This window comes from Nyctibius grandis, chromosome 7 (assembly GCF_013368605.1).
Source record: "Nyctibius grandis isolate bNycGra1 chromosome 7, bNycGra1.pri, whole genome shotgun sequence".
In the NCBI taxonomy this organism is placed as follows: Eukaryota; Metazoa; Chordata; class Aves; order Nyctibiiformes; family Nyctibiidae; genus Nyctibius; species Nyctibius grandis.
In genome coordinates, this window is record NC_090664.1 from 30446839 (window position 1) to 30460184 (window position 13346).

The 13346-nt window shown below is 40.7% G+C and overlaps 1 protein-coding gene across 1 annotated transcript in view; it reads right to left on the reverse strand.

The window, feature by feature from the left end:
* Positions 1-9840: 9840 nt before the first annotated feature.
* Positions 9841-13346, reverse strand: part of SDHAF3 (succinate dehydrogenase complex assembly factor 3) — a 40918-nt gene continuing 37412 nt past the window's right edge. Inside the window, exon 2 of the mRNA XM_068404937.1 lies at positions 9841-10228. Within this exon, the coding sequence (XP_068261038.1) occupies positions 10025-10228 (204 nt within the window). The 3' untranslated portion in view covers positions 9841-10024. The remainder of the gene's footprint in view (positions 10229-13346) is intronic.

The following is a 13346-nucleotide window of genomic DNA, read 5'->3' on the forward strand; positions in this document are numbered from 1 at the left end:
AAACCATAGTCAGAACAAACACAGCTGGGACTGGATTTGGTTTGATGCAGTTTTCAGTTTCTTCCAGTTTTTCCCCCCAAACAAAAGGTAAAGGCTAGATGTGGGCACACCACCACAGTCAGGAGATGCTTTGCTGGTGTGTTACACAGGGAAGAAGTGAACCCTTTGCAGTCCAGACCTCAGCCCCCTGAGGTCAATGGGCAAATCCCCGCAGGATAACGCTACGATTTGCCTCAGTGGCTTTCTGTGCCATGCCAGAAGTGCCCTTCCTCACCATGCAAGGGATGGAGGTGGCTGCCCCAAGCCCCCTGAAGCTGGTCACACCACCCGGGGAGGTGCCAGGAGCAAGGACTGCAGGGAATGGCTGTGACAATGGGTCCTCCTTTCCCATATGGGGACACTCCCCAGCTCCCACCAGCACAAACACATCTTTGGGCCCCGGAAGATGCTGCAAGGGTGCGACATCCAGTGATACTTGATCTAGAAAAAAAGCCAAATGAAAGCCAGTGTGTGGTTTAGCTGTTAATCACAGTTACGCATCATGCCTCGTGTTCCTGAAACAGCCGTGCTACATCAACACACTGTTAAGCATCACAACTATTGGAAAATAGCAATTGAATCCCACAGGTAGCACCGGTATTTCATGTTTGTAGCTCTCCCCAGCTCCCTTTAGGCAGGGAACAAAGTTTTGCTCTTACAAATGACTACACCATAAGTAATTACATAGTGATAAGTTTGTTTTCATAGAAGGAGTTATGTGCTAATGATGAGACCCAGAAGTGATTATAAATCATCCGTAGGGTTCACGTGACACAGGCAAAGAGCTGCACAGATATCTCGCTACGTATATTATGTTCAGGAGTAAGCAATAACATTATTCAGTTTCTATGCCTTTTTCTTTTTTTTCTGGAGTACAGCCCAGGCATTTTCAGATTTCTAACGTCTTAGATACTTACATGAACTTTTTTATAGTGGTCTTAAGAACCCTTGCCATCAGTTTTTGTAATTATTCCTGAACTTGAAAAGAAACAGCTACAATTTTTAACTCATCAAGTAGTTCTTACAGTAATAAAGAGCTGGATTAGGCAGAGTGAAATACGAAGAACAGCAAAGCTGATCATCTGGGATTTCCATACCAGACAGTAATTTCAACTTTGTAGAATTAAACAGAACCACCACCACCACTCCAACTTGTTAGGAATAACCAAGGAAACAAGCTGGGTCAAGATGAAGTTACCAGCTTAACTATCACAATTCACAGGAAGTCAGCAAAGCAGGTTTCGTCCTGCGAAGTTTGGGATTTGCTGTCAGAAGCCCCTTTGACTCACGTGTGACCTGCTCTGTTTGGATCGCACCACAGAGGGAAAGCACCGTACTTCACAGCGAGAGGCAAGAACAACTGACTTCAGGGTAGTATCAATTTCCTAACTTGCACTTGGCATTTGAAGATGCCCTGGGGTTTGAAGGACCTCCTGCACATCTCCCAGATCCCCCTTCCAGTTCTCTAGATGTTTTCTCAGGAGCTGCTTTACTCTCCAGTCCTTTGAGGTTGATTTTTACAAGGACTTTTAGAGCTCATCCAGTTTTTGAGATATGGGGAATTATATTTTGGCCTATGAACTTACTGAATATTGGTTTCAAAATAACTATCCACATTGTAGGATGTCAATAATATCTAAATAGCTTTTACAGGATTGCCTCTAACTCCAAGTACCCCCTTGGCATTCCAGGTTGATATTCTTTGCTTGCTTTGTCTCACTGTATAGCTTTTAGTGAGCTTTTATCGTGATATCTAGTAAAATCCCTACCACAGCTGGGGATTAGGGATCAAATTAGTAAATTCCTATAACACGTCCCCTGGCTTCTCACTTCTGTTTTTTTGATTCTGAAAGCCATTAGCTAGTCTTTAAATCACTGCCAGTCAGCACAGAAGTCCATACACCCTCAGCCGGGCTGCTCTTAATGCATGGAGGCTACAGAAGATGTTTACAAATAGTCAGGAGGGCATCTCTTGCTTTGGGAGCCGGCTGTGGCTTTGCAGAGTTCATGTAAACAGAGAAGAGAAAATGGAGAAGCTAATTCCAACTGATTTACTTGTTCTGGAGCATCTCCACTTGGTGGGCTGCTGTTTCTGGACTAACACACACATCACTGTGGGAAAGCACAGGGATTCAGGTATGTCCTGAATCATGACAACTAGAAGAGGCTGCTGATGGATCTGAATGGTTACGGATGGGGCCGAGCAGCTGCCTTCTTTGCTCCTTCAGCACAAGACTTCAGCGTTCATAAACCAAAGGGATATTTCTCCACGATGCTCTGAAACTTGACTACTGTGTCAGGGATGCGTTGTGCCTCCACTCCAGGGCTTAAATCCTGTGACATCAAAATAGCTTTAGTCAGGCAGAGTCTCACTTTTTGGTGTGGATATGGTATTTTTTTGAAAGGGCAATCTGTTATGCTTAAGATGTGTCATTTTTGAAGTTTTAGAGCTGCTTTCAAAAATATGCCTAAGCAAATACTGCAATAATCTATTTATTGTAGCAATGTGATCAAACACACTTCATGCTTTGATCTGCAATAGAGTAGGGTACAGACTTCATGCAGTGTCATCATACCCATACCCCCACAAGGGACAGGTACATGTTTGTGCCTCACCAGACTGCCATGCAGTTTCTGCAGCAGATTTTGCCTTAGGTGGTGGACTAGCAAGGGAAGACCTCATCCACAGCCATTTAGGAGAAGGTAAAGTCCCAGAATTCATACCCCTGTTGTCCAAAGACATAGATTATAGAGAAAATGTGGGTAGGTTTTATTGTTAGAAAGTGTCACTGTCAGTGAGCATCTGATCATGACCAGAGTGCATGAGCTGAGGGGCTGGAGCAGTGGCTCTGGATGAGGAACACTGGATCCTCAAAAGCACCTGCAATAGGTGGCTGCTCTTGTGCCCACTATGCTCCTAGTTCCTTCTCTAGCCTCTTCCTAGTTCCTTCTCTGCAAAAAGAGACTGTCTTACCACAAAGACTTTTTTTTTCCTTTTCCTGTCATCTTTGTTTTCCTTTGCAATACTGCTGAGAGGTCACTCAAATTGTAATCTCTTGTACCAGAGGTTTTGTCAGTGATTTTTTGTGTTGTTCTTGGTTTTTTTGGCATAAGATCAAGGAGATAGGAAACAGAACAAGTCATTACTACATAAACTCCAGTCTCCATAGCAACAATGAGAAGTGTTTTCCTTCCTTAGTTTTACAGTTTCAAGCCTATAGTCTCACCTGAGGCCCAGCAAGAGGTTCAAATGTTTCCTAAGTTACTTGCTCATTGTGGAGTTTTAAAAGCAGGCTACTGGGGTGAGTAGCAGGGGCCAAGTGAGACCCAAGCAACTTTCCTGAGCTCGGGGATGTGAGACAGGGCCTTGGGAAGGACAGGTGGGAAATAGCATTTTCACCTCTGTAGGACTTGTATGTGGTAAAGCACACCCCTGTGGCACAGATCACCGAGGGCAAAGAAAGTGATGGAGGAGGGAACACACAACATTATACAGTGACACTCCTCCTCAGACTAACCGTCCCACCATGGTGCAGTCAGAAAGGCAACACTATACTAACCCCCCCAAGAATATGGGGCCGCATTGCCATATTTGCACCAAAATCAAAGCAACTGCCTTGTCCCAAGTTACTGCTGTGAACCCACAGAGGCTCTGCAGAGCACACGCTGCACATAGGCAACACCGCATGCCCAAGCTCAGGGAAGCTGAGGGCCATCGCCGACCGCCATCCCCTGCAGCTACGCGGTTTTGATACTTCGTGTGTGTTCATGATGTGCTAAAATTGCTGAATGCTCAGGAGAAAAAGTCAAGGAAACTGTGATGGGCAAGTTGAATTCCCCAGGACAGACTGAGGAATTTTAAGCCTGAGGAAGACTGGACCCCACAGTCCCAGTCAACCTCTAGCACCAAGACCTCTGCCATGGCTTTGGCACTCTGCGTGATGGATTAGTGCTTGGCAGAGGCCTCCCTGGAGGAAAATACTTTAAAGTACCAAGAGGTGCTTGGAAGACCTTTCCATTTGTCTGTAAAAACAGTTCTTCCTAAATCTTCTTTCCTCCCCTGCCTGCCAGCCTCCTGGGCAGGGGTGAGCAGCAGCAGGGGCTGCGGAGGTGCAGCTGTAAGCGCCCTGCTCCTGCCCGCGCTGCCGCAGCAACGCGTGTTAGTCACACGTCATTAAAGCATCCAAGTCATCTGTATTAAAGGTGTTGATTCCCCTTCTCTCACAATCTGAGCAAAGTCTCACCGTATGAAATCAGCAATTAACAGCGCGACAAGAAGGACAATAAAATCAGGCTGAAATACAGTCACCTCCAAACAAACCTTATTGCACCTCAATGCACACAGAAAATGCACTTGATTTCTTTTCCAAGCTGATCTTCCGATTGAGAATGTTCATTTGGAATAGCTGAACTGGACAGGAATGGCATATTAACTCAAAATAAAAAAACAAAACAGAAGAGTTGAGTTTCATCGTTTGACAAGAAACTCCCCAAAGGAGTTGTCCTTTTCACGGTGCCTGAGGGACAGATCCAGCAGCACCCTGGGAGCACTGTACAATACCATCTGAAGTTGATGATGTTTTCCAGTGGTAAAGGATTGCAAGATTTTGCGCTGAGAGGCTAAGAAACTGTCATTTTAAAATATACAGGTCAGCTCCATTTTCCCACCACCCGGTAGTGGTGTGCTCACATTATAAAATTAAATAGAAAGAAATAGGAATTCTCAAATCAGTTCTAATTGGGTCTTTGATTAACAGGGTATTTTCTTCAGCTTTGAAAAGTTCTTTTAACTTATTAGATCATAATCAAAGGTGACCTCACTGATGACAGCATGATATTGTTAACCTGCACTTGAGCAGCAGAGGGGATGTACAAGGAGGGAAACCCTCTGTGAGTAGGAAACATGGACTGTGATCAGCTGAATTCATCCGCAGCTCCTTACTGCCTCTCTACAGTGCCCAAAAAGGGAAAATTCAGACTTTTACCGGCCCTCTTCAACCCCAGCTGGGCCACACGCCTAGGACTGGATGCTGGCAGACGGCCTGCCTCGGGTTGGGCCACGTGCAGTTTAAACCCCAGTCTGGTTGCCAGAGCTGGAAGGATCTACCACGGTCCGCCATCCGCTTGGGTTACTCACTGACCCCTGACTGCACCAACCTATTTTTTATGTGGGTCTCTTGTATAAGGCAAGAGCATGGCTGGTTTCCGTTGCTTTGGTGGACCTTCTGTGCTATAGATTCTGCACATTATTCCCCCAGAGTAAAATTAAGTGATATCCTGCCTTTGATACAACCCCAACAGAGTACTGCCAGCTTACATTCTGCTACATATTTTACTGGTTTTGCTGTTAATCTCTCAGGATAAACATGTATCACTATTTGAGATTCTGTACTAGTTGTTTTTCTAGTCAAAACCAGAAATAGTAACCTTTTGGGGAAAACGGTAAATATGTTAGTTCACTTAACTGATTATTTAGATTTCACTTCATCCCTCTAGGAGTGTAATTGGCATAAAACAGAAGGCTCATCTGTGCTGGAAATGGTGTTACAAATGGTGGTATTTCAACAAACTACTTCTTGAGCGCTTCACAGTAGTAATATGCACTTGTCTCGATGCTCCTCAGCATTTTTAACAGGTTGACAGATATTCAGTAACTAAAGGCCATTTTATTAAATAAGGATTCTCGTTTTATAGTCTCAGGTACATGCTTTGAAATTGTTAGAGAGCAGATTAAACACTGAACTCCCCAGACACATCTATCCATTGCGTAGGATCATATATCACGTAAATGGGCTGGTTGAAACACCTGACATTTACTTGTAACACACACTGCTACAAGTGGCAAAACCATTCAGTTCTTAGTCATTTATACATTGAATTTATACATTGACTTATAGCTCTCAATTTCGATGAACAACGAATACTTTGTATTATACTTATATAATGGTTGCATCCAAATAAAATTACATTCGGTGATCTTCATGTGCCTTAATTAGTAGACAAAAACGACTGGAAAAGATGGAAGGACTCAGCACTGTCGAGTCTGTTCCCAGGACAGAGCTGTGGCCACTGAAACCACTGAAAATGTTCCTACCATAGCCAGTGGTTTTGCAGCAGGTGTGTAACCTCCATGAACAAGAGCAGATCATTTACAAATGCAATTATTGTCACTTCTAACACCAGCCATTTGATTTGCATCAGTCTTTACAGTGAACATCCTGATGTGGTTCAAAGGAGAAGACTTGCCAGTACCACCATTCCTCACTGTGAGGCTCTTGGGTACCAAACACTGGCAGGTGCATCAAGCCTTCTCCAGCACTGGGACACGGATCGGTAGGAGGTGGGTCAGGCAGTTCTGTTATCAAACAAGCCCTGCAAAACCTGTGTTGCTGCATCTATACCCTCCAGCAAGAAGGATTTACCTTTAAACTTTTTCCAAGAGGTCTGAAAATCAACAGTTAAGCGGGGTGGCATGTAGAGACATCTTCTGCCCTAGTACAGGAGATGCCTTTTACAGTGATTCAGCTTTCACCATCACGTATTTCAAAGGTGCGTGGACCCTCTGTGTTCACGCTTGGAGTAAATCAGTCTTCTGAGAGATTCAGCCCTCCCTCTGCTATTAGTTTGGCTATAGAGAGTAAAAATTAAAATAGATGGTAACAGGCAGAGAAAGGCATGGTATTGCTCTTTCACTAATTGTTCCATATTTTTACCTAGAAGCCAATTAAAACTTGGCCACTAACTCATCGGTGAATAACCAGCCTCTCATAAATACATATCCAAGATGAAGAAACAGAAATTCCACTAATAATTCAAAAAGAGTAAAGTAGGTCCAAATAGCTCAGAAATTAAACTCTTTCATAAATCCTACCTTCAATATGTTAAATTATTAATTCATTTTTAAGCAAGAAACATCACATTCTAATAGCTCTTGCTGGACAGCCAGTTAAAAAAGCATCAACCCACATCACACAAATAATAAAACACTGAAAGAATGACATTTTTAGTTGTTCTTTTTAAGATTTATAACTTTGTATTTTGCATATAAAAACTGGTAATTTTTAATGAGACAGATTTCTGAAAATTGTTTGCTTGTTGACAAGACTTCAGCTCGTGCCTTTTCCAGCTATCTAAAACATCATCTCCCTCCAACTCCTACCAGCTGCCAGGTGATTACATAAAGTGCTACCACAGATAAGGTTTAGCCAAATTAACCAGCGAATTTTATCACTGTCTTTCAGTTCTAGAGGAGTCAAATGGATTTAAGATCAACAAAATACAAAGAATCTTTCTTAATGGATAAGCTGAACAGATAGGGGTCTTTTAAGCTCCTCCTTTAAGTAGGAGCTTTTCAGTGTTCAGTTGTATAACAGCAGTCCGTACCAACACACACAGAACATAACTTAAAACTTTCTACTCATTTCTAAAGTGATCATAGCTATTTTTCATTATAAGGTGATTAGTATCTTTTTCTCTTTTGCCATTTGAAATAGCACGCTGCTTGTAGTTTTGAAGTCATTTTGATGGATGCTTTCCTTTGGTCATTATCCATCAAACCCTGTGTAAAATTCCCCACAAAAAGTATCCTACACCTTAAAAAAATAAGATTAAAGAAAAAGCACCTTTATCACTCTACCTTTCTGTGGACAGGATGAGAAGCCTGTTACGTCCTTCAACTTAACTGTCATTAACAGCATTTGTAAATCAAAGAATTTCACTAATGCATGGTGGTGTTGACATCGCAAACCTTCTGTGGGGCCACCCGTGCCCGCCACTTGCGCAAGTGCTGCTCGGATCAGAGCATGCCTTACCAGCACTGCCTGTCTTAAAGCCAGTGATCTTTAAAGATGTTTCATTTCTATTGTGGAATTTTGGCTTTTGTAAGAGTTGTTTTAAACAAGAATACAAACATTATACAAAATACGAGCTACCATTGGGACTGTGGATGTAAAGATGTTTACCCTCACCTCCAGCTCAGTTTAGGTCTCATTATAAGCTTAAATTTTTCATACCAAATAGCAATTTTTCATTACAACTTAATTCAGCCTCTGGAAATGTGCATTATCTAGGTACATACATGAGTAGACAGATGTAAAATAAGTATTCTAACTAGTTTCATTGAACCAACAAGTTTCATTAAATGTGTTGATAAAAATAACTGTGCTCTAAATTGCAGTATTTGAAATGAATTTGAAGCAATTTGAATATTGACTGGAAAGCAGGCACACGTGTACCAGCAATCAAGGAGTGGAAACCAACTCTGTTGTCAAACACTTTTTCATATTAAAACTGAGTAGGATCTAGTGACGAAAATTAGTGGTTACTGTACATCTGATGGACGTGCAACAGAATACATCCTTATGCCCTAAAACTTTGGAGTTGGATTACATTTTTACAGCCTTTGAAGTTTAAAAAGAAGAAAGCTTTAGGTATGTGCAAATGGCAGTGTCAGAGACAACGTTCAAGCTTCCTGCACACACACCCAACCTGCTTCCCATTTTGATGCTGGGCAAGACCTAGGTACATAGCAGCCCAGAAGAGATCCGCCATTCTCTCCAACCATGCCCTTGAAGGGCCAAGAACCAGGATCTGTGAACCTCAGCCCTGCAGTCTGCATGTCATCTCCACCCTTCTATCCCTGTTTGGATTAGACCCTTGAGTCTAAAGGATGTCCCTACTGCACAAGTAGCAGAAGTTGCAGCAGAGGAAGATGTAGCAAAGCAACTCTAGGTTGCACAGGACTCTTGCAATCAGCGTTTTAATAGATATGAACAACCTGCAACCCAAAATCCCAGCAAAGAACTGGGAAGAGAGGTAAGGGAAAGAGAAGCAGGCGCTCCCCAAATTGCCCCATTAGGATCCAGGAGCATAGCTTTGGCAAACAGCATGTTGTTACAACTTGAGACAGATGGAAATGTGCTTACTTGTCAAAGCTGTTATTACCCAAGAGGAAAGAAATTACGTTGTCTTGAACACACTGTGGTAACAGACAGGGAAAGGTCCAGAAATAGAACACAACTAATAATATAAGACTGTTTGGAATATGAAATGAAAGCTGTCTTTTGCACAGAAAGGGGGTGTTTTTTCTTAGCAGATAAAAAAGTATGCCTTTTTTTAGTCACAATAGTATGACTATTACAATAGGCACGCATTGTCCTGATAAAGACTTAATGTATTACCTATAAATTACAGATGTTTGTTATACAGTATTATCAACAGGGTAATTTCTGTGATTGAGGAGTTTACAAATTCTGGTCTATATAAAATATTGAATAATATGAGATATTGAGCTTTTAAAGAGCCTTTCAATTCTAACTACGGCATAACCAACTCATGAATGTTTTTTTAAAACTGTAGATACTAACAACAATCTGAGTCTAGCTTTGAAAAAAGTGCAGAATTTTCTTCATAAGCCAGTGGTTCCTTCAAGGCCAATTTAATAACGAACTACATCTTTTATTTTGAAGCACATTTCACAATAAAGCTCTAGAAGAAAACCAACTTTCAATTTCAACTGCAGTATGTGTTTCTAATATTGCCCATTTCTTTCTATTGAAATAAGCCCCCTCTAGTACCATACTCTTGTTCTTTCTCTACTGAATCCACCTCAGAAGACAAATGCTAACTGCACCTTTTCCATTAAGGCAGAGGATGATATATAAACAGAAAAACGTTTTGCCCTATGGGTGCTAAGATTAAAAAAAAAACCTTTTTATTTTAAAAATGTCAATTTACTTTTATCGAATTCTTCAAGTCTCCACCTTCCATTAGGAGGAAAAAAATATTGCAATTAACATAAAATTGTTGTAATTATTCCATTTTAACATTTATTCTTGCATAGAAAACCAAATAGCCAGAGACATCCATTTCAGACAAGTTATGGCATCAGCTGCACCCATTATTCCACAGAAAGCACATTTAAGTCCAACTGGAAAATGAAGTTTCAAAATGCTTCCATACACATTAAAACAATTTTTAAACCCTTCTAGTTTTTGTGTTCCGAGTCTTTAGAAATGGTGATTTTTTTTTTAGGTTTGGTAGCCTCATCCATCAGTTCCTTCAGCTGCCCAATCTGTTCATCACGGAAGTCGTCAAGTTTTTCTTCTGTGAGCTGGATTCCATATACAGTCTTTTCTTTCAGGTTTTGTTTGTCCTCATTAATTTGTTGCTGTATCAGTGTTGCATAGCTCTAATGAGGAAGGAATATAAAGGTCACAAAAATGACAAATACAGGACTCAAGTCAACTTTTTTTAATACCATTCTACCATAATAACATACTCTTACTCAACCTTCTACAACAGTCTATTAATCAACACCAAATGATAAAAAAATACATTTTTTATAAAAAAGAAAAAGTTATTAAGACATCTCTAGTATCTACGGTCAATTTTAAGTAGCTAGTTTAAAATGCGTATCATATATGTACAGATTAATTTAATTCTGTCATACCATGTACTACTACTAAAAACAACCCAAAATTTAATTATAGATCAAATATATTTATACATGTTTTCTACCTAGCAGACTATCAACAGGATTCACTTTGTAAACTTACACATCTGGAAAAGTATTATTCTTGAAGATATGTATTAGAAAAAGCAATCTACAACTAGACAATGTCCTAAAGCCTTTCTGCCTAACCATTCTGTGCATTTCTGGGAACTAGTAAAGTCATTTGCACCCAGCCCTGGACTGCTCCAAAGGTGGCAGAAATTCAGCAACTGTGAGACTTCTGTCGCTCTGTCAGCTTTGGAAGAAATTAGTTACCAAAATTAAAAGTTATGGGAAAATAAGAAGGGACTTCAAGGACAGATACCTCCATATTGCATACTCATTCCCTGAAGGAAAAAAAAGATAACCACTTTTCTGCACTGTTTTGAACACAAGTAAGTTCGTTCAGACTTACTTTCAGTCCTGTTGTAAGAGAAAGCATTTGGGCCATGTTTACTTGAATAACGGCATTTATGTCAGTGGATAGGCAAAACGATCAGTATGTGTAACATCAATACCAGGCTGAGGCCATTATAAAAGCAAAACTTTCTCAAGGGCAGAAATGCAAGTGGCCAACAGGTTACACCAGGAACATGGGCACAGCTGGAAAACTGGTTTCTCATGGCTTTGGAGCAATCTTTGACCATTACGACTTTTCTAAATGACAACACTCGAGGGTTCTGCAAGGACAGCAGTTCTGCAAATTTAATTCAGCTAGTGGTGCCGAACTGACTGACACCGCTGTGTTCAAACCCATCAGCATGGATCCTGTGCGATCCCCAGCTCCCTCTGCCCAGCGCCAGCCCCGCTGCAGCAGCTCTCGAACAAGTTGTAGTGAGCAAATTTGTCAAAAGCCTCATGGTGTGTGTACTTACCGATGTCAGTGAACCTACTCGGATGTTTAAAAGTTTAGCGTATTTAACAAACCCATTTAAACACTGGGTTGGAGGGGAGCCTAAACTTTCACTTTTCTTAAGAGGAACTTAAAAACAAACTCCACAATTCAGAAATTAATTTCAAAAGTTAATTTTTATTGGAAAAATACAGGCTTCTCTCCTACTTTAGTAAGGTATCCTTTAAAGTACCCTTAAAGTTTCAAGCACAACTCTGAATATAGTATAAGAAACTGAACTAAAAAAATACATTCTGAATAAATAAGAATGATGACTGTGTTACGTGGTAACACTTTTTTTTTTTTTTTAATAAAGGATCAAATATCGGGAGTATTCAAAAGAACAGGATTATAGCAATGGGATATAAGCATTATTTTACTTTCCAATTTTCAGCTAAAAGGAACATCATTATTGCATACTGGATGCATGCTGAATTGTTAATCCAATTACCAGCAAAGTTACTAAAGCCACTACTTCAGCTGTATGTCTAATAATTCCAGAGAAGTGGGTGAGAAGGAACAATGTTATTCATGAGCTTGTGATAAATTTCAAAACAACATTTAGTAGCATAAATAGACTACATTGTTTATGGACCATGTCAAGCCTCACTGAAGTCAGCAGGATCTTACTAGTCCTGCTGCAAAGCTTAATTCATGGCTATTTAAAGAAAACAGATAAAACAAGGGCAAACAAAAGTAAATTTTCATTAATACAGACTCTGAACTAAACTAACTCCTCATTTCTAATAGAAAGATCTGTAGCGGTAGAACGTTGTGTTAAAGTTACCTAATAAGAAAAATACCAACAGTTTCATAATACTGAGGTTCTTCCCCACATCACCTCTCCCCTTTTTACGTTAAATACGCATTCAGGAACAGTGATACTCCAGTTAATCCCTGCAGTAATCCTACACCTCAGTGGTATTATCTTATGATAGAGTTGATCCAGGGTTTAGAAGGAACTAAATACAGTTTTTTCCTGATGACTGAACAATCAAACAGTAACAACAAGGTAAAAAATCATAATGGGTTAAAAAGTCTCCAACTTTGTGATTTACTGAACTTCTTACCAAGGCAGATGGACAAACATGACCTCTGAAGCTGTCAGCAGACCAGTAACACACCGACATGTTACACATCATCTATTCCACCTCATTCTACCTTCAAATTTCTGCACAGAACAATCCAGTCAGTATTGATTCTGGACTCCAAAACCAGAAATTCTCATTGTACCAAACAAGAGCATCCACAGCATACGATCCAGAAACAATACGGAAAGCAAGCAGTGTGAAACTCTCCACATCTTATCAAGAGACCTGACTAAATGTACAAACCCTGAGAATCCCTCCATGCGATGTCCCACCAGCGTAGGTTGCACAGTGGGAGAAAAGTCCTCCCCACTGTTAAGGATCAGCCACCTGGGAGCAGCCTGGGGCTATGGTACCTAGAAATAACTGACATCTATTTAAAGACCAGTTACAATTTTATGAACTTTGTTGACTAGAAGATCATCTTTTCCAAAAATATCAAATTAGTTACTGCTAAAGAGTCTGTAATATTTTTTTTAAGCTAGCATCAAATCATCACATTTCACAAAGCATCAGCATTAAAAGAATCCAGACCTCAGAAGTGGTGGTCCTCGACAAAGCCGCAACGCCCACTCTCACAGATGCCCTGCATCCAGACACTCAGCGATGGACTGTATTTGCCCATTCCTTGATGCCAGGTGTTCTGCTTTGCAGCACTGCAACATGCTCCCATCTGGACATGTCACCACTGGCTTTTTTTCCCCACTCATTTTCTAGCTGAACAAATGCTTTGTACATGCCAGAAAGCCTCAATAGTTGCGGTTTCACATCAATTGTAATGTAAACAAAAATTCAAAATTGGACCCTGAAAATGTGCTGGGTTTTGGTTGGCTCA